We start from the raw sequence: 26225 nt of genomic DNA, 5'->3' as shown, positions 1-26225 counted from the left end.
CACATTTATCAAAATAATTGATCTGACAATACGATATAATCCTACCAAAAATTAAACCCTGATTTGAATATTAATTTTTCATGACAAATGTTTCAATTACTCACTCTTTTAATACCCTTTATTATGTATAATTATAACAATAAGTTGCAACACTATAAATAATTGTTTTGTTATGACTTGCAGTTCTAAATGCACATGCTCATAAAATAAAATACAGTGAATGATCTATTTATTTACCAACTCAGCTGGTTCTGACCTGCTGCAAAAGATGCTATACATGGTAATTCAAATTAAAAAAATAACAAATTTTAACAAATTAAAAAAAAGGTTTATTTTTACATTCTTTCAAACACCAATTTAATAATATATCAATAATAAAAAATATTACAAAAAACATTCACATCTGTTGCATGACATGAGTTTGGAAGGAGTACTTTGTTCTACTCAAAAGTGAATTTTAACCTGGGGTGTATAGGTTACTTTTTATGGCAAGTATTACAGTTTATACTGATAGCTCCTCTAAGTCTTTTTGTTATTTCCAATAAAATGAGTTTCAAAGTTGTCTAAAGTACTATCAGCCTCACATTTTGTAGAAATGATATTAATCTTTGTTTTATTTATTTCAAACAATCTAGACAGATCTTCAGAGCCCCCTAATGGTGACAGCCTCATTTCAGGATCCGTACATCCATCACCAATGCATCTTTCAGGAATACTTTCAAAAGATAGAAACTTTGAAGCAGATGCTGGTTGAAGTACACTCCTTGGCAAAGTATTTCTTCTATACAAACAATTAAACACAATGAAATGAAAATACTAATTTGGTTTTAACAAAGTAAAAAAAAATCAGCCTTTTCTTTTTCTTGCATGTCAAAATTATCAGTAAACTAATATTTGCTAAAATGATTAAACACATTTAAGCTGGTGCAAATGCATTAAAATACATAAAGCAGAATTTGCAATACCCAAATTCAGTATTACAAAAATGAAAAACACAGTAATGGATTAAAACCCAAGAAAATTACAGAAACATCAAACTTAGATGTTAATAACATTATTCTGTTACACTTCAAAACTTAACTCAAAAAAGATAAATTTTTAAAACTACACACTGGCATTATACCAAGGCCCACATTAACTTTCAACAATACAATGTTGTAGGTTTAAAAATCATTAAAAACATATTTAATAATTATGAAAGCATACAAAAAATTACATACTGGTTTTAATTTGGGGATTATAATCTGATATTAAAGCTGGTTTCTGTGATTTTTAAAATACAAGATACAAGTAATCTAAAGTTTATGATAAAAATTTAGAATTTTAAAGCCAAAACTAGTCTCAAACAGACTTGAATAGAGAAAATATTATTTCTTGAACTTATAAATATTTTTTAATTTCCTTATTCCAAAAGTACTTTACAAATTTACAAAACATAACTCTACTGACAAGCTTTGTCTACATGACCTAATACTCAAAGTAGGACATTAATTACATTTTCTTTCAATTTGAATCCTTATAAAGGAAGGAAAAATGGCAATGAATGAATAATATAAGATTTAAATATCAATATCAATTTATTTCACATGAAAAATGTTATTTACCAAAAAATAATTTATCACTAGATAAACATAAAACTAGAATCTCTATATCCATGATAAAAATAGTTCTGTCAGCAGGTAGAATCATATATATATATATATAACACTGCAAAATAATACCTTCCTGTTAGGGAAATTCATATATGCACGTTGTTTGTACATAAAAGGATGAACTTCAACATGCACACAGTTGTCTTGAAAGATCTAGTAATTGTATTTATATAAAACTGCATATCAGATTTAAGGTCATTCACTTAAGTACTTCATTTCTGAAAAGATGCATTTCAAAGTCGTTTTATTTTAGTAACTTATTAATAAATAGCTGGAGTACCTATCCCCTGGATAGAAGTTATGTAAGTTTGTGATAAATGAAAGGTTATCTTAGGACATGAAAAGTTGCTTCCCTCATACATAATTGTAAAAAATGCAAAAATGCCCATAATAACTGCAAAACAAAATGTGAAATAACAAATCTCCATGTTTCTCCACATGGGCCCAGCAGATCTTCATGCCAAGTTCTGTAAAGATCCATTTACAGGGGTCAAAGTAGTGATAAGAAACATAAAAATGCCCATAAAATCACAAAATGCAAAACTGAAGATTTGTATTATTTCTCCATGGACAAAATGAACCTGTATATCAAACTTGGTAAAGTATCTATTAACTGGGTGAAGCAGTGGCAATAAAAGCATAAATGCTCTTAAAAATTGCAAAGACAGTGTTATTATATTTATATAAATAATTTGAATACAAATAGTGTGCTCTTTATATATGTATATTCCAATGTAATGGTTAAAATAATACTGATTGTGGTCATACATTCCAGAGATAAATAAAATGAATAAAGATGTAGGATTATTCAGCACTTACTGATTGTGGAAAAATATCAGGCCTATTATCATGTTGTTGTGAACTGTCATGTCATATCATATGTGAATAGTAGTCTTGTGGCCTTAGTTAGAAAAGTGGGAAAGAAATGACAAATGTTGTTGATTTGGTAATGGTTAAGAACATGTGACTAATGTTAACAGCATATACCTGCTTAAAGGTGTGTCAGATAAAATATAATATAACTGCTAGTAGGGTTACAACAAGGTTACTTAAGGTATTAGATGTTTTTACACTAACATGCCAGATATGTCTTATTTCAGGAACAGGGACTCTTTTTTTTTTTTTTCTTGTGTATCATGAGGTTTTAGAAACATAATTATAAATATAATCAATTTTCAGATTTATTGTCCAAAGTTATTTATATCTCAGTTATGGAGGTTTGGATTTGAATCTACAAAAAACAGAACTTGGTCTTAGAACTTGCTCTAGGAAGTTCTTAAACTATGAAAAAGAACAAGAAAAATATGGACTAAAGGTACATATTTCTTGTTAACCCTTTTGTCTGTTAAACCTGCAAAACAAACCACACAATACTGCCAAAATACATTAATGCATTAAAATTGTATATACACTAATGAAATTGTAAAATTGTTTTAAATATTCAGTATAAGAATGTTACAAGAAAATTTAACAGATCTAAGAAAGTAATATTTTTACTAATAAAAGCTGTACTACTGATAGAATTACATTATAATATTGCCAATATGATCCTTATTTCCAAAAATGTTATCAGAAGATGATCTAAGAATTATAGTCTTATTACTTTGATGTCTATTGTTAATAAGATGTTGAAATATATTATTGAAGATAATTAAAAATTAATGTGACTAAAAGCTGGAATTGTACAAAAAACAAACAAACAAACAACTTTTCAACCTGTTTTGTAATGCCATATCTTGTTTGAATTTCCAATTAAGCAAACCTTTCAAGTAAATCTTGAATATAAATTCACTTCAACTGGTACTAACTGGGAATTCTTACATTTGTGAGAAAATGATATATGCAGTAACTCAGCATGTGGTATGTTTTGAGACCACTGTTTTTCGTTATTCACATAAAGAATATTGATAACGTATTGAAAAGCAATATTTATAGATTATGAGTTTAAGCACCTATGCCTATCAAATACATTCTGCAAGTCTCCAAGTTTTTTGCCCACATTTGTTAACTCATTACTGATAAATGGTTGAGATATACCCAATAATTTTGGAGTACTATTACTAAAGCTATCTATCTGTTTTTGTGATACTACTTTTTGTAGTTGTCCTGTAATTGATATAACTTTAACTTCTTTAGGCATAGCTTTTTGTATTTTAATTATATAACATAACATGTTGTCATTTATCCAAATCTAATTATTTTTTCTTCCTAAATCAAGTTAATACATGCAATTTAATCAAATATTCCACTCAATCTTAAAAAAGTATCACATGTCCCATCTTATTAAGTAATCTCATTTATAAGATTTTTAACTTTGTTAATATCTCTTTATATATAAATGTTTCATATTAAATACTAAGAAATAAAGAATTCTAATTCTTAAAACTAAAATAAGGAGAGTACTTTGTCACATAAAATTTATGAACAATTAAAACTTACTTAGATTTAAAACAAATCATAAAGTACCTATTTGAGAGGACTGGAAGTGTTTCTGTTAAGACATCACTCTGATTATTATATACTAGGCCTTCATCACGTTGATTTTCATGAAATTTTTGATATCTGAAACAACAGTTTCTTACCAATTATTTGTTTATGTCATTCAAAGTACAAACATATCAAAGCACTAAAAATTATAAATGTGACCTCAACCTCAAGACATTACTACAAAAAAAATAAAAAACACAAAAGTTATATTATCATTATCATAATTAAATGGCAATAAACACCTTGCTCTCTGAACAGTTATCTTTAAAACAAATGCAAACCTTACAGTAAATTAAAAACAAAAATAAATTTTAACATCTTGAGCCCAGTTCAAAAGGTAAAAAAGCATGTAAAATACTTCTAAAGTACTTGAAATCACAAAGAGAATATCAATTACTTACACACATACTGTTATTTTCAATAACACCAATTCTTTCACCAGCTGTTTTTTATATCATACTAGTCATTTAATCAAGATTTGTTTTCAGAATTAACAGTGCAATAGAGGTAACTAAGACATGTCTTGCTTGATGCTGGTGATGTTTTGGTTACCTATTTCAATAGTAATCTTTTATCACAGAAACTGTATTATCTCTTACAAAATTATAGAAAACAAAACATATTTCATCTTTCAAAAGCTTTTAAAATTTATTTTATGCTTTTGGCAGGAAATCTAAATACATTAACTGAATAAGAACATTTAACTTAAAAGGTTGCTCACAGTTTGACTAGAGTCATGTTGAGATGATGTAGACGATGAAAATGGTCAGATGCAACAGGAATACTGGAGACAGGATCAATAGAAAGGGCACAAGGGGAAGAATGTTTCGGGCTAGAGGTTACTGGGCCAACCCTTTGGAGACTTAACTGATCAGACTTAGTCATTATTGAACATTCTAACCTACAAAGCAATAACACAGACAAATGAATTTAATGTCAAAGTGAAATGTGCTTTAAAAATAGGAGCTGTTTAAAATTATTCTAATTTATAATAAACAGTAACACAGACAACAGAATTCAATGCTGAAATGGAGGTGCAATTTTACCCCTGTGCAAATTAATTGAAACAAGACGGAAAATTACGATTTTTTTCAATTTTTTGTGTTTTATTTCCGAGAATCCAAAAATTACTCACAAATTAATACATGATATGATCACCTTTATTTTTCAGAAGATCATTAATCCGCTTTGGCATCAAGTCCACAAGTTGACTGCAATCTTTACTAATTTTTGGATCGCAGTACCACACCTCAATTATGGCCTCAATTAGCTTATCTGTCATTGTACAGTCTTTTCCCAGAAGTCTTTCTTGACAAATCGCCCAAAGATTTTCAATAGGATTTAAGTCCGGAGAGTTTCCAGGCCAGTCCAGCACCTTTATTTGCATTTTAATCATAAAATTCTTCACAAGTTTCGATGTGTGGCACAGAGCCAGATCTTGCTAAAAAATGTCAGATCCATCTGGAAATCTCTTTTTCAATTCTGGAACGACTCTTCTCTGCAAAACTTCGATGTACTGTGGTCCTCGCATCACACCTTCTGTGATATGGAAGTCTCCAACGCCATAGTAGATGAAAAAGCCCCAAAACATCTTCAAGGGATGTTTTACGAACTGATTAATGTGAGATTCTCAAAGTTTTTCACCTGGAGATTGAAAACATGCAGACTTCTTTGACCCTGTAAGAAGAAATGAGTCTTGTCACTGAATAACACCTTCCTCCATTGTTCTTGCATCCAGTTCTTGTATTTCAGACCCCACTGATACCGTGTTTTCTTCACTGAGTTGGTATGAGGTTGTTTCTTGACTGGTCTCCTTGCCCTTTTAACGCAATTTCGAATGACGTAATATTCCTCAAAATTTCGTCATATATCCCAAAAATAGATCGACCATACTGCAAAACACAGCTAATGATGCCATCTGTGTGAAAAAATGACTATTAAAGGAAATTAGCATGTTCAGCGAGCCTACACAGGCCGCCATGCTGAAAATATTGTAAAATGACCATTTGTTTCAGTTAATTTGCACAAGGGTGTAGGACTTATAACCAGAATAGGTCATTGATAGTATGTAATGTTTAACACAAGTTGAATTATTATTTTGTATGTAAACTTAAAAATGAACAGTGAAAGTTAATCTAAAAACAGTATTGTTTCCAAGCTAAATATAACTAAGACCTCAAAGTACCTCATTAATTAGCTTTTCATGTACCTATTGCATGTACTACTATAATCATATATGGTGAGACACAAATTATTTAGATGTATATATACCATAACAAAGTTTGGTCAGGATAATGTAAAAAAACACAATTAATGATAATGCTTTCTTATCTGTAATTGTTATTACTGTTCATCTTTCAAAAAAAGGTTATGTATTTTAATAAAATCTATATTATGAAACTTTAGTTCTCACAAAATTCAAAAGAATTAAATAATTAAACTATGCAATAAAAATGTTTGACAATTTTTTGTACAATATTTTTCATTAGTTATAAAAACTTCTACCATCAACTGTTGTTGCTGGCCAAAATGTTATAAAATACTTACTTACTCAAGTGATTTGAACAGCACTTTTTTATGTGAATGAAGCCTTTTCACTTCTGCTTTTAAAAGCTCAATTTCTATATCTTTTTCTTTCAGTTTCTCTCTCAAGAGGTAAAGAGTCCTTTCTAAACTTTCATACATTGCCTGAATTTTAAAACATTAAAAATATGAACACTATGTTTTCCTTTCAAAATAATATTTAATAATTTGTCACTACTTATAAGAGCTTTCTTTCAATACATAAACTTAAGAACAATATATTTGTTCTTGTTTTTTGTGCTTTTTATCAGATATGCATCATACCTATTTGTCTGAGGAGTGGTTGCATGGACTTATTTAAAAATTCATTACTTTGGCAACATGGATGTGTAGCATGTTTGTACATTTAAGATGATGTTTTTTCCCAAATGCAATTTTTGTTATTGTTATATTCTGCCAGTTTGATTGTTAATTGAAAGTTCTGATGTTTATCAAACATTTCACAGATTTATGTACTAAATTTTATACATTTGTACCGCCAGTTCCTGATTTGTTCTTTTGCTGTCTTGTGGTGCATTTTTAGATTTGAGATAACATTTTCTTTTACCTTATCTGATTTGTATCTATACTAACATAAAAACACAAATTAAAGTTCTGGGGTTACCAGAATTTTCAAATTGTTTTTTCTAGTGATGTCATTCCAAGTAACTTTCCACTAGGGTGTGTGAGTGTGTTGTGAAATAGGTTGAAGGTTGTTTGTTGCTTGGGGCTGGAAGCTGTAGTAGCTCAGTCAGTCGAGAATTCACTCAAAAGTTTGTATGAACTCAGTAAACTGACTGTCAGTCATTTTCTCTCATTTCTTCATTACATGTGATAACTTAGACTATAGCATAGTAAAACTACAGGTGTATTCCATAAGTTAATAAATATTATGTTCCAAGAGAAATGAGACAAAATTACTAAAGAATTTGATATGTGATATTATCAACTGAGTTATGATGTATAAATACACAGACTAGCAGACAGCAAGGAATTTTTCAAAATAACAGTAGAGTTTGAGAGTGGGAAATATGTAATGATTCAAGTGGACAGTTGTCTATCCATCTAGTTAAAGTTAACAAGGTATCAGTATTAGTATCAGTACTCTAAACCACAGTTTCTTAACATCCTGATACATCATACTGGCATCATACAGGGTTCATGATAAATCCAATCATCAATGTACTTTCTTACCTTGACACTGCATCTAATGTGTCATGTTGTGTATTGGCAGCTTAATGCATCCTATAATAGCAACAACTACTTTAAAAATTTAGAGAAGTAAAATTTCAAAAGAATAGAAACTAAACATGCAAATGAAATTTTAAAATAAATTGTACTTTCTTAATTATGTGCAGATATCAGTTATTTTGTCAAAATGCACTGCTACTTTGGTACATTCTGCATTATTCATAGACTAGAAATGCAGTAGTACATTACGTCTTATAAATTTCAAGAAGACTTCTACACAACTGATGTTATTAATCCCTGATGTCAGAGAAAGATTTTGATGGAAGTACATGCAGTCAAGGCTGTTTAAACATTGAAAACCATGGAGAGACTTGACAGGAATGCAGTTCAATGGGATTACTGTAATTCTAATTTCTTTGACCATTTTTTAAATTAAAGTATCTGGTAATTTCAGCTTGAGGCTACACATAAGCTTGTGAGCCTGGGTTAATTAGAAACAAAAGCAGGAGGGTATGCACACTTGACCCATAACCCAGAAATCTGCAGCTCTAAATTATGCTTTAATAGAAAACTATCTAATATTCCAAGAACCATGATGTAATGAAAACATGAAGTGTAGTACTTTGAAATTTTTAAATTCTTGTTTATCATCTTACAATTGATACCAAGATATGTTTAGTTACAATGCAACAGCTTTCTCGAGTCAGAGGTTTTTTTTTTTTGTAATCATGGCTTTTACTTTGTAGAAGAAATAATTCCTCTCAATTTTCTTGAGGATATATTAGTTTCAGGGCCTCTAAACACTGATGGTTCTGTATAGAACATTAAAACCTATTTTCTTTAAATTATCATTTCCTTTGTCTCCACATATTTAACAAATTTATTACAGGAACATCCTTTCTTAAAAAAAAAAGAGTTGTAGCACATTCTTTTGGCCATTAAGCCTATCAAAATCAATATTGTACATCAAGTGGTCATGTATTCACCATGAACCAAGTATACAGGTTCTAAACTTGTCCTCTGTGATGCAACAGTGTAAACTTATGGTGATATTTCCCAGAATTAACATATTTCAATTGTTCTTATAAAGTGCAATTAATCTATATGAAAATACTATATGAAATTTGGCAATTCATTCTCACAGCTAATGTCTCTTTATCTAGCTATATGTACTTAAATAAGCTAAAACTTACATTATATAAAGTAGATACTAAAATCAAAGCTGTTTTGTACATATATTAATTCACAGGAAAATTTCTTTATTTTCTAATTTTTTTCAGAAAACACCTGTTGCAAAATGTTATAACTATTTTTCTTTAAAGTTAAATATGAAGCATAAGAGAAAAACATAGGCTGTTACTTTAGTATTACAAAAACATAATACTGCAAAAAAAAATAATTAAAGGTTTGTTATTCAGTGATAGTTACACATATTAGTGTTACATTTTTAAATTCTTTGAAAAGACAAATACACACTTACCCTGCTTTCTTCAAGGCTATCATTTGGACCAGGTGGGTCATTGAGACAAAAAAATTCTTGGACGGGTTTACTGTAAAATAAAAAAAATATCATCCGTTTCACATATATAACAAGACATGTTTCTTGTGTCTTACTTAGAAGTATGCAAGTCATTTATTTCCATGAATTATATACATAGTGACATTATCTCTAAACACTTTATCTTAAATTATTTTTATAATTGGAGAGAATATGGCACCTCTCTACTCTTGCAGCAATATTTATATTGATTGAAGTACTGTTAAGGTTTTTAAATATTTTTCTAAAATCAGAATTATTTTTCACATTTCTAATACCTTCTCGCTGTTTCAGTACTCCAAACAGTACTGAGAACTTATATGTACACTAAGAGAAATATATGTCCATTTAAGAAAATTTACATCAATGAAACACATCTTTCACTAATGCAGTATCATGATTTAACACTTTATGCTTGCAGCCATCCTTATAATTATAATACACGAAATAACTGGGTCATCGTTAATCCAATTCTTAAACACCTTTTGATAAGACTCTGATGAGAAATCACATCATTAATAAATGCCTGTAACCCACACTGACGAGCTTCCAGGAAATTAGTGTCAAAATTGTCTCTAAACCATCTTTTGGAAGGAAGCTGCAACCGAAGACCTTGGAACAGTGTCTTGAGCTGTAAATAAATAAAAAAAGCCTCATCTTAAGACTAGAGATAATGTAAGCACATTGTTTTGAGCTGTGAATAAAAAAAGAAGCCTCATCTTAAGACTAAAGATAACGTAAACTTTACACCTTTCTTCTTTAACTTCAAGACTTAACATAATAAAGATGATCACGTTACACAAGTCATCCAGGTATTTCCTTACCCACCAAAACAAAGCATAAAAGTGTTAGAAATAAGAAGCACAACGCAAAAGACTTACACACACACATATAATTCACCTACCAAACCTTCAGACAAAAAATCTTAAAATAAAGTTAAATACCCCTTAATAATCATTCTTTAATTTCTACATGTACAAACAATTATTAGTACTAAATAAGTTTTTATTGCTTTTAACACTTTTTCCACCACTTTACAAGACCCTCCCCAAACTCCAAAGGCTTATTTATCATTAAGGCCCGGCATGGCCAGGTGAGTTAAGGCGTTCGACTCGTAATCTGAGGGTCGCGGGTTCAAATCCCCGTCGCACCAAACATGCTCGCCCTTTCAGCCGTGTGGTCGTTAAAATGTTACAATCAATCCCACTATTCATTGGTAAAAGAGTAGCCAAAGAGTTGGCGGTGGGTGGTGATGACTAGTTGCCTTCCCTTTAGTCTTACACTGCTAAATTATAATTATGGAAGGCTAGCGCAGATAACACTTGAGTAGCTTTGCGCGAAATTAAAAAAAAATACATTTATCATTAATACAAAAGTTGAGATGAAATTATCACATGTCTCTAGCCAGAATGCTTACAGCTAAAAAATAAAAACAACCTTTATCACAAAACTACATCAAGTTCATGACACAAAAAAATAATAAAATAATATTGTGAATCATCAATTAAACATTAATTTTTTTTTTATTACTACTAGAATTAGTTTCCAAAGCTTAGTAAAATACAAATATCGCGCCATTACTTTCAATAAAAATTTACTCGCTGAGGATACACGAAAAATTAAACTCGCTTGTAAAATTTCATGACATATAAATACATACACTCTTTCTGTATACACACAGATATAATATAGTTAGCTTCTTATAAAATTAAATACATCTTTCTAAACCATATTTCCAGCATACCAATATTCAGTGGAATAGTGCCAAATAAAGAAGTGATGGAACGCAAAATCTACTGTCTAACTGCACTAAAGGGTTAGTAAGGTCAGACGCATTTGAAATAATGGCAATACACTTTTCTGGCAAAAAAAAAAAAAAAAAGTACGGAAAATTCGTACTCATACGTTTTCGCTCCACTATACCTCTGCAAATATTACTTTTACGTTCATATTTTTACTGCTGATTAATATAAAACAAACTATGTTTGAATACATATTATTGGTTTGTTTTGAATTTCACGCAAGGCTACTCTAGGGCTATCTGCGTTAGCCGTCCCTAATGTAGTAGTGAAAGACTAGAGGGAAGGCAGCTAGTCATCACCACCCACCGTCAACTCTTGGGCTACTCTTTTGCCAACGAATAGTGGGATTGATCGTTGCACTATAATGTCCCAGGGCTAAAAAGGCGAGCATGTTTGGTGTGAGAGGGATTCAAACCCGCTACCCTCGGATTGCGAGTCGGGTGCCTCATTCACCTGGCCATGCCGGGCCAAAGAACAGTTTGTTTGCTTGAAATAAAACCAAGTTACAAGGTGGGGCAGAGTATTGAAACCGGGTTTCTAGCATTGTAAGTGCCCCCCGCTGGTACAGCGGTATGTCTCCGGATTTACAACGCTAAAATCAGGGGTTCGATTCCCCTCGGTGGGCTGAGGAGATAGCCCGATGTGGCTTTGCTAGAAGAAAAACACACAAACACACAGCATTGTAAGTCAGCAGACACGCCGCTGTGTAACTGGGGAGCATGTATCTTTATTTCTGACTATTTCGCAAACTCTCTCAATCCTTAACACTGATAAGCATTCTGGATATTTTAAGACTGCTTTTATAAACTTACTAAATCTCGCGTCATCATCACGTTAGCACTTCCCTCTAATAAACAATCAAATTAGAACATTGAAACTATAGTTTCCAACAATATTTATAATAAAATATTCAGCACAAATTTTTAAACCTTTTCCAGTATCCCTACTGCTATTGAGAAATGTCCAATAATAATATAAAAGATAAATAATATATATTCTTACCTTTTTATTCAAACGAGCAAAGTCAGTGTATCTTCTGAATACAAACCAATTTGCTCCATTTCTTAGATTTTCTACTTTTATCCTAAAAACCTTTTCAGGGAAAAAATGTTTCATTATATTATTCATCAAAATGTCATGCACTTTAAAATTAATTGTTTATGAATTATAATTTAAAAACAGAGTAAGTCTAATAAAATTTTTAATGATATATTTCTAAAAAAAACAATTTTTTTCTTGAAATACTAAACAAAGTTAATAGTTAATAAAAATGCACCTTTGATGTTTTCATAATTCAAGGTTTTTACACGTAGAATAAAATGTTATTCGTCGTTTATACACTTTAATTCATCTGCGTAAACTACATTTTGAAACTCTCATATATTGTTGTATAAATTAACTTTATAGATTTTATGCTCATATTTTGTTTGTTGGTTAGTATAAAAGAAACTATTTTTACACACATATAAAAACTGTGTACTTTCAGTCTTGGTATTTGTGTATTTTCTTTAAAATTATTTTTTTAATTTTAATCCAATAGTATTGTTGTAGTAGTTTCTTTTAATGAAAAGATAACGTGTTTGATTTAAAGATGCCATTTTTATCCATTTATTCGGGATAATATAACAAGAGCTTGTATTACGTAATCCTGAACAACATAATCTTGGATTACCAAGTTATATTTTGACAAAAAAGTGAAAGAGTTACCGTGAAACGAGCCCGCTCCTCCATTACCTCACACCCTACTATGGGTATTCGATATCCTGGGTAATCGTTAAGCTTAACTGAAGGGCGTAACTGTTGCGAAGACTGATCACTTTTCGTTGTTGACCTATCAAGTGTTACGTCACGTGGCTTGGTGTCAGAATCTGAGTAAAACAGTTCGCTGGCCGAGGCCTCCGTATTTTCTTCAGATGCTAATTCATTGCCCACAAGACTGGATATGGCTTCCCTTTTTTCGAAAACGGCCAGTTCTTTGTTTTCCTGATGCCGTTTGTTTGTTTTGTCCAGTTTTAAAACATTTACTTTCGTGGCAAGTAAATCAGAATTTATTTCAGAGGGATCGAGTGGATTTATATTAACTACACATTGCATATTACTTTTACGTTTTTCATTACTCAAAAGTACTGAATGAAGACAATTGGGGTCAATATTTACAACTTCAGTCATGGTATAAATTCTCATTGGCTATTCCAAGTTTGATATCTTCCCATCCTATGTAGTATCTCTAAAAGTATTACAGAAATTTAAAGAAAAAAAATTAAAATTCGTGATAGGTATGAAAATTACAAGGATTTTGCTTAAATTTATCTCTTGTTTTCAGAAACTGTTGTTTACGTAGAGAGATAAACAAATACACATCATTGGCTCATAAGTTTGAATAAAATATTTTAAAACATCACCAAATAACTCACATTAATGATTACTAATAATGTTCATTTAACAAATACACTTTCTTTAAAATTACTGGCCTTAAACACTGAGTTATACACATGTATTTTTCACCATTTTTTGCGAGCTTTCACAGTGATTTTCCATAACATAAAATACTTTATGTTCAGAGTAACTGTTGTAACAGAGTAACTCTGCTTAGTAATCGTTATTAAAATTTGTTTAGTCATTCACCCGTTTGTTAACATTCACCACATGAAAAAACGAGAACTAACAATATAATATTACAAAGGTAATACACGTCACGCCTTCTTCAGGATATAACAAAAGCAAAGAGAAGTCAGCATTTCTTTTGTATCTTCAAAAGTTTTGCGTTGGTGAAGAAAGAAGATAAAATAATACTAAAACTAAACTCCTTATTAATCACACATGCTCCAAAACAAGAGGAAACCTTAGAATTAATCAGTAAAGTAAATACTACCTAATACCCAAACAACTTTCATTAGTGCAGGTTTGTACCGAATAAAGAAATTTTAAATATTGTACTTCTCACTTTCACTTGTTTTCACACTGTTGTTAGCAGAATATAATACTGTAAGAGAAGTTCCTGTCTTTAGTCTATACGGTAGAATGTGTTTCATATGTACTGTTTACGAGAAGTTTTTCGTTATTGTTTTGTTTTTTACTGCTTGGAGTTTAGAGTAGTCTCCGACACAAAAACCACTAGATCTTAAAACAACAGTCATACTGATGATAACATGACGTACATTGTTGTTTTACCATTTTTATCAGTTGTACATTACTTTTATTTTGGTGTTTATAACTCTTTCCTTCACTTTAAAACTACATACTTTACAGCATATGGCGAGTTTTTTTTACTGTCAAACTGTTCATCTTATCAGCTGGCAATGGCAAAAAGAAATGAATTTTCATACCTGTTAAGCTTTCTCTATAAAAGGATCTCTGATAATTTCTGTTCATTGTGTTCTATATTCTAAAGTTTTAACATTTTATGATACAATTTCATTTTACACTAAAATGTATACCTGAAGTTTTTACCTACAACTTTTAATATGTCTCAACGCCACAATTCCATTTTTAACTTAGCGTCTAAAACTAATGTCCTGATGTCCAAATATAATGAAACATGAAGTTATACGAAGCTTATGAACAGTTTAATATGTTTAGTAAGCATAATTTGTGATACGTCTATCTACACGTTAAAAATTAACAAGTATAGGTAAAGCTGACTCGTAATTTCCCCTTTGTCACGCAACAGTTCCTCGTATACGAAAGCTGAAACACTTCGATTACAAAAAATCGTAGTCAGAATATTTTGTACTTGTTTTTAATATTTTGTTTTAACTACAAAACTGCACAATAGGTGCTGCATTGTGCCCACCAAAAGGATAAAACCCATAACTTCAGTCTTCAATCTTGTCACTGAGACTTGAGAAGACATGTTTAGAACATGCATATCCACCTGGATTTCTTTAAATCACTCTAGCTGTCCTTGATTAGTTCGCAGTATATGACTCATTCCTATTTTCAACATGCAAAAGATTAAACCCCATGTTGTATTATTATTACTTTAAACTCCATTGTTGTTTTATTGTCAAAGACAACGTATTAAAGTGAGTACACAATTTTAATAACAGACTTTGTTATTTCGTACAAATACTCAATGTAGCTTCATGTACATTTTGCATGGCAAGTTTAACTCGCTGGTCTGGTGGTTAGGACACTCAATTCAAAATCTACGATGTGTAGGTTCGAATCAACTGTGAAGAAGTTATAATGTGACGTTCAATCCCACTACTTGTAGATAAAAGAAACGTCCAAGAGCTAGTGGTGTGTGTTGTCGAACAGCTACCTTCTATTACTTTAAAATTAGGAACGGCTAGCTCTCGAGTAACTTTGTACGAAATCCAACAAACAAATACAATCTGCAAGAAAATTAATGAGTGTATAATTGCATCTTGTTATAACTAAAAACAGAGAAAATAATGTGTATTTTAGTAATTTACATGTATTTTAAGTACAAAGGAACGTGTATTATCTTAACAGTTTATATAGTAAAGGGTTTTGACTAACACAAACAGTTTCTTTTCTCTCCTTCTCTCTTTTTGTTTTTTTTTATCCATCGGGATGTTTATTGCACACGCCAACGAAACAACGTATATTTTATATAGAATTTTTAATTACAAAACTAGCGTAACCAACAATGTCCAGAAATTTATATATATATATATTAAGCTCTGCTAATATGAAAAATAATTGTTGCGCAAAGTATTTTGTTGTACACGTACAAATATTACATCAGATAAAAAATTAACAAAAAATTAAGTTGAACTTTTTTGACCACCTCAAAATAATACAAACTCTGTATTTGAACACACACACACATGTATCGGCTAGGCGTGAATTAGTCTAAGGTTTGAGCGAGAGATTCGTTCTCGGATTTTAGGGAGTCTCACCTGACTGTTTAAAAATGTTCCCTAAATAGTAGTTATACATAACAAAAACAACGACCACACATGATATATACAATGCATAATTTAAAAATGTGCTTTTAATAATTATCTTTTAATTTTTTCCCTTGCATGTAGTCTTCTTAAACAAGTAAAACTGAGTGGTGATTAACAAATAATATTAAAGACTTCCTTGAAAGTATATAGTTGAATTATAACTTTCTACTTGTAACACGCTTCAGAGTGGGTGATATAGAGTATATTACTTCATTGTGTGTTAATTCTAAAAAGTAAAGTAACAACGTATACAGTAGTTACAACAGAAATGATGTCATCTTACAAATCATTCTGTTCAAACAATCAGCAGTATTTGCGCGAGATGACGTTGACCTTAGTTATGTTCAACCTCTAAAACTCTGGTGTAAAAGCAACTACAAAATGAACTAAGTAACGTTTCTCTCGTACTGCATATGGCTGTCTACCTGCTCCATGAGCTAACCTTCCAAAACATAATAACTCTCAAAACTGTATGCAGTTATATTTCATTAATCCCGAACTCATTTATAGTGAAGTAGTTATTCTTGTTATCGAGACATCTGGGTAGTTGAATCAGTCAATTTGAATACAATTGACGCTATTTATTGTCATTCAGAGGTAACTTTACCGCTTTACAAATCTAAAATCTGAAGTAAGGTTGCGAAGATAACCCTACGTGTAGCTTTGAGTTTAAAAACTATTAATAGCGTGCATTATCAGCTAATAAATGTTAAAGGGGAAAAGTGAGGGTGACCACGAAAGGTAAAGACGTACAATACACTTAACAGTTTGGTATCGTATACATCATTTATAATTATACAAATTATAGATCAAAGTGGCACATTATGTTTTCACATAAATGGTAATTTTGTTCAAGTGAATAATATGGCTTACAAAATGTACAGTACATCTATTGTTTCGTTCATAAACGGATATGACTGTTCAGTTACTTAGGCTTAAACTTCTACACGTCTTTGTTTTGGAGCGCTGAAATTTGATGTGGCTGTGGCATAAATTAACCTGTTGACTTCTCGATATTTATTATTCTTCATACATACACTCTTAACCGTGAAGGTTATTCTCAGAAATATTGTTGTAAACGGGGACCAACTGCAACTGCAGTCATGTTACAGTTAGTTACTATCTCCTTGTTGGCTGTTCTAATCGACTCCTACTTGATGTTCATGGAGTCATGCACAAATTACTGAATGATGTATCCACAGGAGACAGATGTGTGTTAAGAAAAATAGGGTAATTAAAAACTGTTAATTTAAAAAGGGGAATAGTGATAGCTAAATAAAAGTACAGAAACAACTTGAATCAAAATGCAAAGATTATATTTGTAAGTCTACAACTTGGAACTCTGAAGAGAGTAAACAAACTAGGCTGGAAATGGTGTTGTTGTGTGCTATTGGGCACAAAGCTACACGGACTACCCGTGCTCTGATAACCATGGGTATCGAAACCCGGCTTCTAGTAGTACATGTTTGCAGACAAGTCACTGTGGCACTAGAGGCTGGAAATAGTGTCCATATTATTTTTTTAAAGGTACAAATTCCTATCTTCATTCCATATCTACAGTGCGTAAAAATTTTAGTAGAGTAAAAGTATGGGTTTGCAGCTTGTAAAGTAATATAAATACTATTTTAATCCAGTTTTCTTTATGTGTTTTAGAATCCCTACTTGTTAGCTTAAAATATAATCTTTGTATTTTGATACAACTTGTTTCTGTACTCTTTTGACGATACGTATTTCCCTTTTTAACATAACAATTTTTAATTATTTATTGCGTACGTTTTTATGTACATTTATGAAGAATAAATTTCAAGCATATATGTGCACGGACATTCCTTTGAATGGTACATGTTTTTCAACAATTTATTTCGCGTTTCCTAGTATTTTTTTTTTCCATCCAACTATTATACACAAGCCAGGTAATTTTGTGCCTGAAATTTCGTATAAGCATTCGTTTAACAAATGTCGAGTACAAAAGAAGCTGCTCACAACAGCATCGCATACATTATGTATTTATAGCGACGTAAATCAACTTTCAATGAAAAATAATCAACTTTTCAAATAGGTCACGAACATTTGCAGCGTATACATTATGTATTTATAGCGACGTAAATCAACTTTTCAAATCGGTCACGGACATTTGCAGCATTTCATATAGTATATATATATATAGCTAGGTTTTGGTGCAAAATACCCAGCCGATTATGGTATAGGGTTATGAAACAAAAAAATAACAATAAAATATTACTGATATACGCACTTAAAATTTAAGCTCAGTAAAATAAATCACCACTCTTTACAGCAGAGAAATTTACTATAGTAATGAGTTAGCGTCGTAAAACTCTCTGAAATCGTCACAGAAACCACGTACAGACAAAGTACAATAAAAAGCTCGAGAAATGACGATTCTTCAACGTTTTAATTAACAATTTATGCGCTATACGTTGCATAAATTACTTTCCAATTAATGCGCATTAATAAAACAGATTTTTTTGCATTGGTGGAAAGTGAAGGAGTTAGAGAAGTTTTCAGTGCGTAAAAACAAAGGTGCTTGCATTGATTTTAAAACTACCTTATGATATATTCAATACTGTAATCATTACTATTGTTCTGGTTTCAGTAAGATGCTTGTAGCCCGTTCTTTGTAGAGTGGCGTTTAAAACTATAATCATTAATAATAAGGCTGAAAATACCAAAAAAACTTAGACATTGTTTATTCTAATAAATAGAAGCGTTTTCGACTGAGATAAAACAGAACATTTAAAATTAGGATAACGACATTTCAATGGCTTATACAATTCTATATTGGGAATGATGGTGAGTAGAACAAAATAAGCAGCCGAGTTAACTATTGCGTAAATATTTGATATAAAATTATTACTAATGCTGTAATAAATGTAGCTACCAGTGTGGTCGCAAATTTTGATTTCATTCCTTTAAGTCGCACGCTAAATCTCTTTTTGGCCAAACCTTGTTTTCACGTCTAAGAATTTTTTATTAGATATCATGGCTTTTTTTCACACACACCAATAAAACACCAAATAAGATAGTGATATTCGATAGTAACTCACATTAGCTTTAGAACAGCAACCCTATTATTTGGGACAACCTTTACTTAAAAGAATCAACCAAATTCTTCAAAATATATAGTGGTAGGTTATTTTCTAATAAAATTTTGTTAGCAGCTTCCTTTATACCAACGCCATGAAATTTAGATTATCAGTTCCGTGTCATCACCCCCGTACTATCGGTAGAGCCATATCAAGCATCATTATTTATGCTACTTACTTAACCTTATTTGTTTGTTTGTTTTTGCATTTCACGCAAAGCTACTCGAGGACTATCTGCGCTAGCCGTCCCTAATTTAGCAGGGTAAGACTGGAGGGAAGGCAGCTCGTCATCACCACCCACCACCAACTCTTGGGCTACTCTTTTACCAACGAATAGTGGGATTGAACGTGACATTATAACGCCCACACGGCTGAAAAAGCGAGCATGTTTGGTGCGACGGGGATGCGAACCCGCGACCCTCAGATTACGAGTCGCATGCCTTAACCCACCTGGCCATGCCGGGTTCCTTACTTAAGCTAATATCACGAAACGCTCAATGTTCTTTAATTAGGGTAATATACTTAAATTTAGTAAATTTGTGCAAAAAAGTTGGCAAGGAATAATGAATAATAATCGTCCGCCCGTGTAATTCTTACGAAAACTCGAGCTAGAAACTGCTATCTTGTTTACTTGGCCTAATCAATACTTATCTACACTTCCTTTTACTTTATAGTTTTGCTGCTCTAAGTCAGCCGTCTTTAATCCGAACGACAAAGGACGAAAAACAGTTCATTTTCACTCTTAGCTGCAGCCAGGGGAGTAGATTCTGGGGGGATGGGGATACATCCCCCTTCATTTTAGGTGGGGGGTATGGTGCATACAATCATTCCCCCTACAGTTTGGTCTGTTGAATTGTTTTATTGCATCACAGGCCTACAAATTGTTTGTTCTTCTGATTCTCGTGTTCTTACCAATCGAATTACAAAATTAGGCCTAGAAGTAGGCTTTTTCAGTAGCCGAAATGTACATCTTTAATATAGGCGTGCTTTTAAGCTTTTTGATCTAAGCGATAGTTCATAAATATCAGTCAGTAGGCCTAAGGATACATGCAATGCTTTCAAGCACTATCACGGAATCTACCTATGTCTTGTACGTAGTGTAAGATTAAGTAAAATTTTCATCACAACAGATTGAACAGAGCATGAAATCAGAAAATATTACTCCCAAGCGTAAACTCCTGTGATCTAGATTTGGCAGGCCATTCGTAGCTTGTAGCTGCATCAATCTTATGTGTATATTGTGCGGTTTTCCTAAGCCATTTGTTCTTATTCATGTCTAGCCGGTTTTATTGTCAAACGCTTTACTCTCCTTAGCTGCCGAAGTCACTCACCATAGCGTACGTCTAGTGTACAGTTAACGACAGGTTCGGGCCGCTCGGATCCAGACGCGCCCTACATCATCCCCCTCCGCTCCTTTTAATCTGAGCCTCGATTTTACAACAGGGCTCATTAGATTTGTGTTTGTGGCTCTCGTTAATCCATGAAATTTCAGATTATCACCGCCCTCTAATAAAGTTCTGGTGCTTTATGGTAAAAGAACAATATATTCTCTTATCATAGATAGTAAAAATATTGTATTTTCTTGTATAATTAGAACACAAAAGAAGTGATTTCAACGGCCTGAAGCCTCTACTCTAATTGTATTGCTAGTTTTTGTTTAGGTGTTTTTATTTAATAGACGTGCTTATAGACATTATATCACAACGTGTTTACCTTTTGATGAGTTTTAATAGGAATATAATATATTTGTGATTCTTTAAGTATTTTTCGAGAAACCTCAAATTACTTGTGTTGTAACTAGCACACAATATTGTCCCAGCGATGCCCAGGCGGTCAGTCGGCTCGGTAGTCACTGTGAGGTTCGCGCGTTAAACTTAAATACATTGTACAGTTCAGTCCTACTTCCACTCTGTTCTATCTTCGTTCGTTGTACGTTAGAGTTTTTCAATAAAGACTGTATTTTAGCCTGTTGAGTCATCTGAGAAACAGATTCCAATTATGACAAGCAAGCGTCTGAAACTTTCCGATATTAGACAGTTCTGCAAGCCACTTACTAGTACTACAAGTGACAATGTAGATAATCCAACAACCTCAAGAAAAGGAATAGAAACTTGCCATACAGAGGAAATACCATGTTCATCAGAGGACGAGTCTGAAAATGATGGTGCAACTATTGCACATCATGAACCACCAGATAGTTGTGAAACAAGTTTGTGCAGTAATGAAAAATCTGACACTCTACAGATACAGTGTGGAAAGCCATATCATCCAAACGCACAACTAATACCACGACAGAAAGTAAAATCTCAAAATATCAACTTCCGGGGCAAGTGGTTTGATGAGTTTCCATGGCTGCACTTCGACAATCAGACTCAAAAAGTCATATGCTTTCATTGTGCCAAGGCGGAAAATAGAGGCCTTTTTACAGGGAAATTGGAGAGGCCAGTGGAGTATACCTTCTAATCCACCGGTTTTGCAACTGGAAAAAGGCAAAACAGAAATTCAACGAACACCAATCCTCCTCTCAGCACAGATTTGCTATATCTCCAGAAGGTTCACTTGATGTAACTCCAGTGACTGTCCAGCTACATGATGGAAAAAAAAAGCAGCAGGAAGAATGCAAAAGAAGTCTAGCCAAAATATTCAGTAGTTTACGTTTATTACTGCGTCAAGGTTTAGCATTACATGGACATACTTATACGGAGAGGAACTTCCTGCAGTTAATGAAGCTCCTGGAAGAGGGAGATCCTGAGTTGACGGCCTACTTGTCAAAGAAAACCACATTCACATCACCCCAGGCTCAGAATGAAATAATGGAAATGTTCAGCCATTAAATACTGAGGAACATAGCATACGAAGTGCAGCAAAGTAAAATCTTTGCATTGATGGTTGATGTCATTCAAGATGTTACAGGTGCCGAACAGGAAGCAATATGTGTACGATACGTAGATGAGAACCTTGACGTCCATGAGACATTTCTTGGTTTGTACAGAGTTTTTTTCTAATACAACTAGTGAAACAATATCCTCCACTATACTTGATATACTGACTAAACTCAATTTACCACTGTCAGGATTAAGAGCACAAACTTATGATGGAGCCGCTAACATGAGTGGTGCGTACAGTGGATGCCAGGCAAAAATAAAAGAGAAGCAATGATCAGCTTTGTTTTTTCACTGCAGGGCACACAAGATTAATTTAATAATTCAATACGCAGTTGAAGCTTGTGAATGTGTTCGAGATTCCATCCAGTGGGTACATAAACTTGATGTCTTGCTTCAGAGATCAGGCAAATAAAACAATCTTTGAAAATATTGTATCGTCAGACAGCCACAATGGTCCAGTTAAATACATCCGCCCACTGTGTCCAACATGTGCTAATGATCACTACAGTGACATTGTTGATTCTTTGTCTGAATTAGCAAATAAAAAATCAGATGTAGCAGTGAAAGCACGAGGTCTGCTGGACAGATTTGACAAAGGAAAGACAGTTTTAGGATTGTTGATGGTTCAGCATCCATTAGCTGCATTAGAGGAACTAAACCGTGCATTCCAAGCAAAATCAGCAAAAGTATCTGGCATGATTGAAGCATCTGCAATGACAGTTGAGCAATTGCGGGTATTGCTACCAGAGGAAAATTACAACAAGATATTTGATGAAGCTGAGAAAAAGGTAATTTCCCTACATCTGGTGCCTATTGAACTACCACGCATTTGCAGACCCCGAGAAGGATCACAGGTGATGGCTCAGCACACCATTCTGCAACAGCTAGAGATTACTACAGAAGACAATATTTTGAATTTGTGAACACAGTCATAGAACATCTGACAACTAGATTCAATGCAGACAACAATGACTTGAGGCAATATATAGCACTTGAGAACATGATCACATCTGGCAAGATTTACAACTCGGTTATAAACTTCTATCCAGAAATCTCTGCACAACGGCTCGAGTTTCAGTTGCCCATGTTCAAAGGAACAACAAAAGCAGTATCTCTGAAAGGTGCAAAGGATGCTTACTGTAAAATGCATGAAAAAAGCCAGCAGGTGTTTAGTGAAGTGTTTCTTCTCATGAAAATTTTGTTTGTATGTCCAGTATCCAGCTGCGAATGTGAACGCAGCTTTTCTGCATTAAGACGGTTGAAGACATGGTTCAGGTCAACTACGTCTCAGTGCCGCCTCATCCATGTAGCAGTTTGTCACACTCACAAAGATGAGGTCGACAAGATAAATATAGAAGAGCTTATGAAAGAATTCATAAACAGATCATCACGAAAGAGGTCTACGTTTGGGAACATGTAGACTAGAGGACTACATGAATCATACTTTTCATTGAAGGTTACTAATAACTTTGTCAAGTATCATGGCCATCTTTTATACTGTGCAGTATAAAAATAGTGTGCAGGAACAAATCCATTGGCAGTTAATTTGTGACACATTTGTCTTTATTCTATTAACATTTTGAAAACTGTTCACAACACCTCACTTATACAAACCTACATGGAAACCTTGAAGTATCGTGGCAACAAGATTACACTGTGACTGCATGTTTACAGCTTTTAGGTTCACGTAATCAGAGATTACCAATTTGCAAATTGAAAAGTCCACGTAAGTGGTTGAAAAATCCGTCCCCCCATCGGGTGTAAAAAATGTACGCCCCTGGCTGAAGCTATGATAAAAATGTCAGACCGCTAGCTCACGTGATTTTTTTTTTGAGTTGGGGTGTGTAAAGTTTGTGTTATTGTTTTTTTTAATTTCGCACAAAGCTACTCGAGGACTCTTTTACCAACGAATAGGGGGAATAGGGGGATTGATCGTAACACTATAACGCCCCCACGGCTGAAAGGGGAGGATGTTTGGCGCGACGGGGATGCGAACTCGCGACCCTCAGATTACGAGTCGCACGCCTTAACACGCTTGGCCATGCCGGGCTGGGTGTGTAAAAGTTTAGGCGAAGTTTAAGCGGTTTTTGTTGAAAACCGTTGTACATGTGGCTTATATTTAGACCAAATTTGACACCTAATTGGAGGTTGTAAAGCTCTATTAATGTACCTAACTTGAAAAAAAAATCCATAAAAGTTAAATATATTTTTCTATCAAATAAAGTTTCCGTACTCTTGGTGCGACGAAGAAGAAACAAACAAAGAGGAACAACTCATTCAAAATTGGAGATATTATTATATAATATTATATATTATATTATTAATAAAATATTATATCTCAGGTGTTTCTTAAGGGATTCGGATTCCCTTGAAATATGGTATGCGATGTAAGAGTTTACTAGGATACATACACTGAAAATATAGAATAGTTTGGATTATCACAGTCTCAGATACAGCAGGTGGAAAACCACTAAACTATTACTCATACTAATTACACACAGTACGTCATGCAACGGGTTTTTGTTTCATTTGTTAGTTTGTTTTTGCCTTAAGACACATTACCATGTGACGTGATATTCATAGCCGTTTCTTTTTTTATGTAAGCTTATGAATAATTCGAATAATAAATAATATGAATAACAAATGGGTGAATTTTTTTTACACCGGAAAAAATCAACAGTTTTTACTATTATCAATATCTTAACAGCCTTAACTACTGAGATAGAAATCTTTAAGTTTGTTTGAAGAACAAGTCTGCTTTTTATGATGGTTTCTGCTTGTTTGTTTTATTACAACTTTTGTGAAATTTCTGGGCGATTCCTAGGTAATTTTTATTAGATTCCCCTTTTTGAAGCATTGTTGTCTACATGAAAAGTTATCCAGTTTGCGAAAGTACTTACATTAAATTATGAATTGACATATTTAACTAATTATTGTGAAATACTATATTTTATCATTATTCACCTGAATCATATTTTCAATATGTATAGACATTACTGACACATAAGTTTTACCAGTCGTTTCTTTTTACACTCAAGAGTTACATGTTAACGAGAGAAATGCTTTTACGGCCTGCTATACTCTTAACACTAACACGAATTGTCAGTTGAATATCGAGTGGTGTTAAAGCTGCAACCGGCTAACAACCAAAGAAAAACCAAAATATATATACATACACACGTACCATAAAATCCGTAATAACAATACACACACCAATAAATTTGTCTTATATAATAAAACATGAAGAAAAGTTGAAATATGTTGTCGTTTGGTCAGTTATGTTCTAAGTATGAGAAACGTCTTTGTAATTAGAACAATGCAATTTGGTTAAAAAGTCCAGGTAAGTAACTGAACATCGATTTATACAAGCAAATTAAGTTAATTATTTACATGCACCATCTATTATTATTCAAATTACCTTCTAAGGAAGTTTAGAATTATTTGCACTTTTTTTGTGCACAAGAATTTCTGAGGCATCTTAAGTGAAACAGTTCAAAATGTTTGATAGTTCCGAAAAGCTCATCATTTTGAACTGACAGACTAGAGGGAAGACAGATAGTCAATATAATCTACTACTAACGTTCAGACTACTTGACAGACTAGGAGCATTTGACTGTGGCTTTTATAACGCACTAGTAGCTTCAAAGTACGCAGCACATTTCTTTTTCGCAGCAAATGAATGCGAGCAATTATTTACCCAAAGATCCACAGTCCAGTACATTAACCTATAGGCCACGCTTAATCCATACATAGAAAGTTGAAGAATCAAGTTTAATTTTTTGTATGACCGTTTGATATTATATGTAATAGAAAAAGCAGTTTAAAAGGAATTAAAAAACATGCTGAGGAATTACAGAATGTTTATGAAAACAAGGTACACGCCGCAAGCACTTTTAACACTAAACTTACCTAGCAGCAGAAATGTTTGTGTCACACATTTTACTTTCTAGACTGCCTAAAATATCAGATTGAAGTATCGTTCACGCACAGTAAAATTATTTTCCCCTGAAAATAAAATGCACATCACGAAACTGAGCTGTGTTATTCTATAGCCGTTGTTTTAAATCTCGTGGTACATGTCCATTC

At 32.7% G+C, this 26225-nt stretch overlaps 1 protein-coding gene across 1 annotated transcript; it reads right to left on the bottom strand.

Moving 5' to 3' along the window:
* Window positions 1-306: 306 nt before the first annotated feature.
* Window positions 307-26225, bottom strand: LOC143248908 (uncharacterized). Its single transcript, XM_076497886.1, has 9 exons — window positions 26049-26225; window positions 12939-13458; window positions 12234-12323; window positions 9912-10060; window positions 9373-9442; window positions 6691-6827; window positions 4861-5040; window positions 4119-4214; window positions 307-781 (listed from the first exon to the last, which is right to left on the bottom strand). Exons 2-9 carry the CDS (start codon window positions 13413-13415, stop codon window positions 520-522), a joined length of 1461 nt encoding a protein of 486 aa, XP_076354001.1. The 5' UTR covers window positions 13416-13458; window positions 26049-26225; the 3' UTR covers window positions 307-519.

This window comes from Tachypleus tridentatus, chromosome 1 (assembly GCF_004210375.1).
Source record: "Tachypleus tridentatus isolate NWPU-2018 chromosome 1, ASM421037v1, whole genome shotgun sequence".
Taxonomy (NCBI): domain Eukaryota; kingdom Metazoa; phylum Arthropoda; class Merostomata; order Xiphosura; family Limulidae; genus Tachypleus; species Tachypleus tridentatus.
Note: the sequence above shows the minus strand (reverse complement) of the source record. Positions and strands in the feature narration are given on the sequence as shown.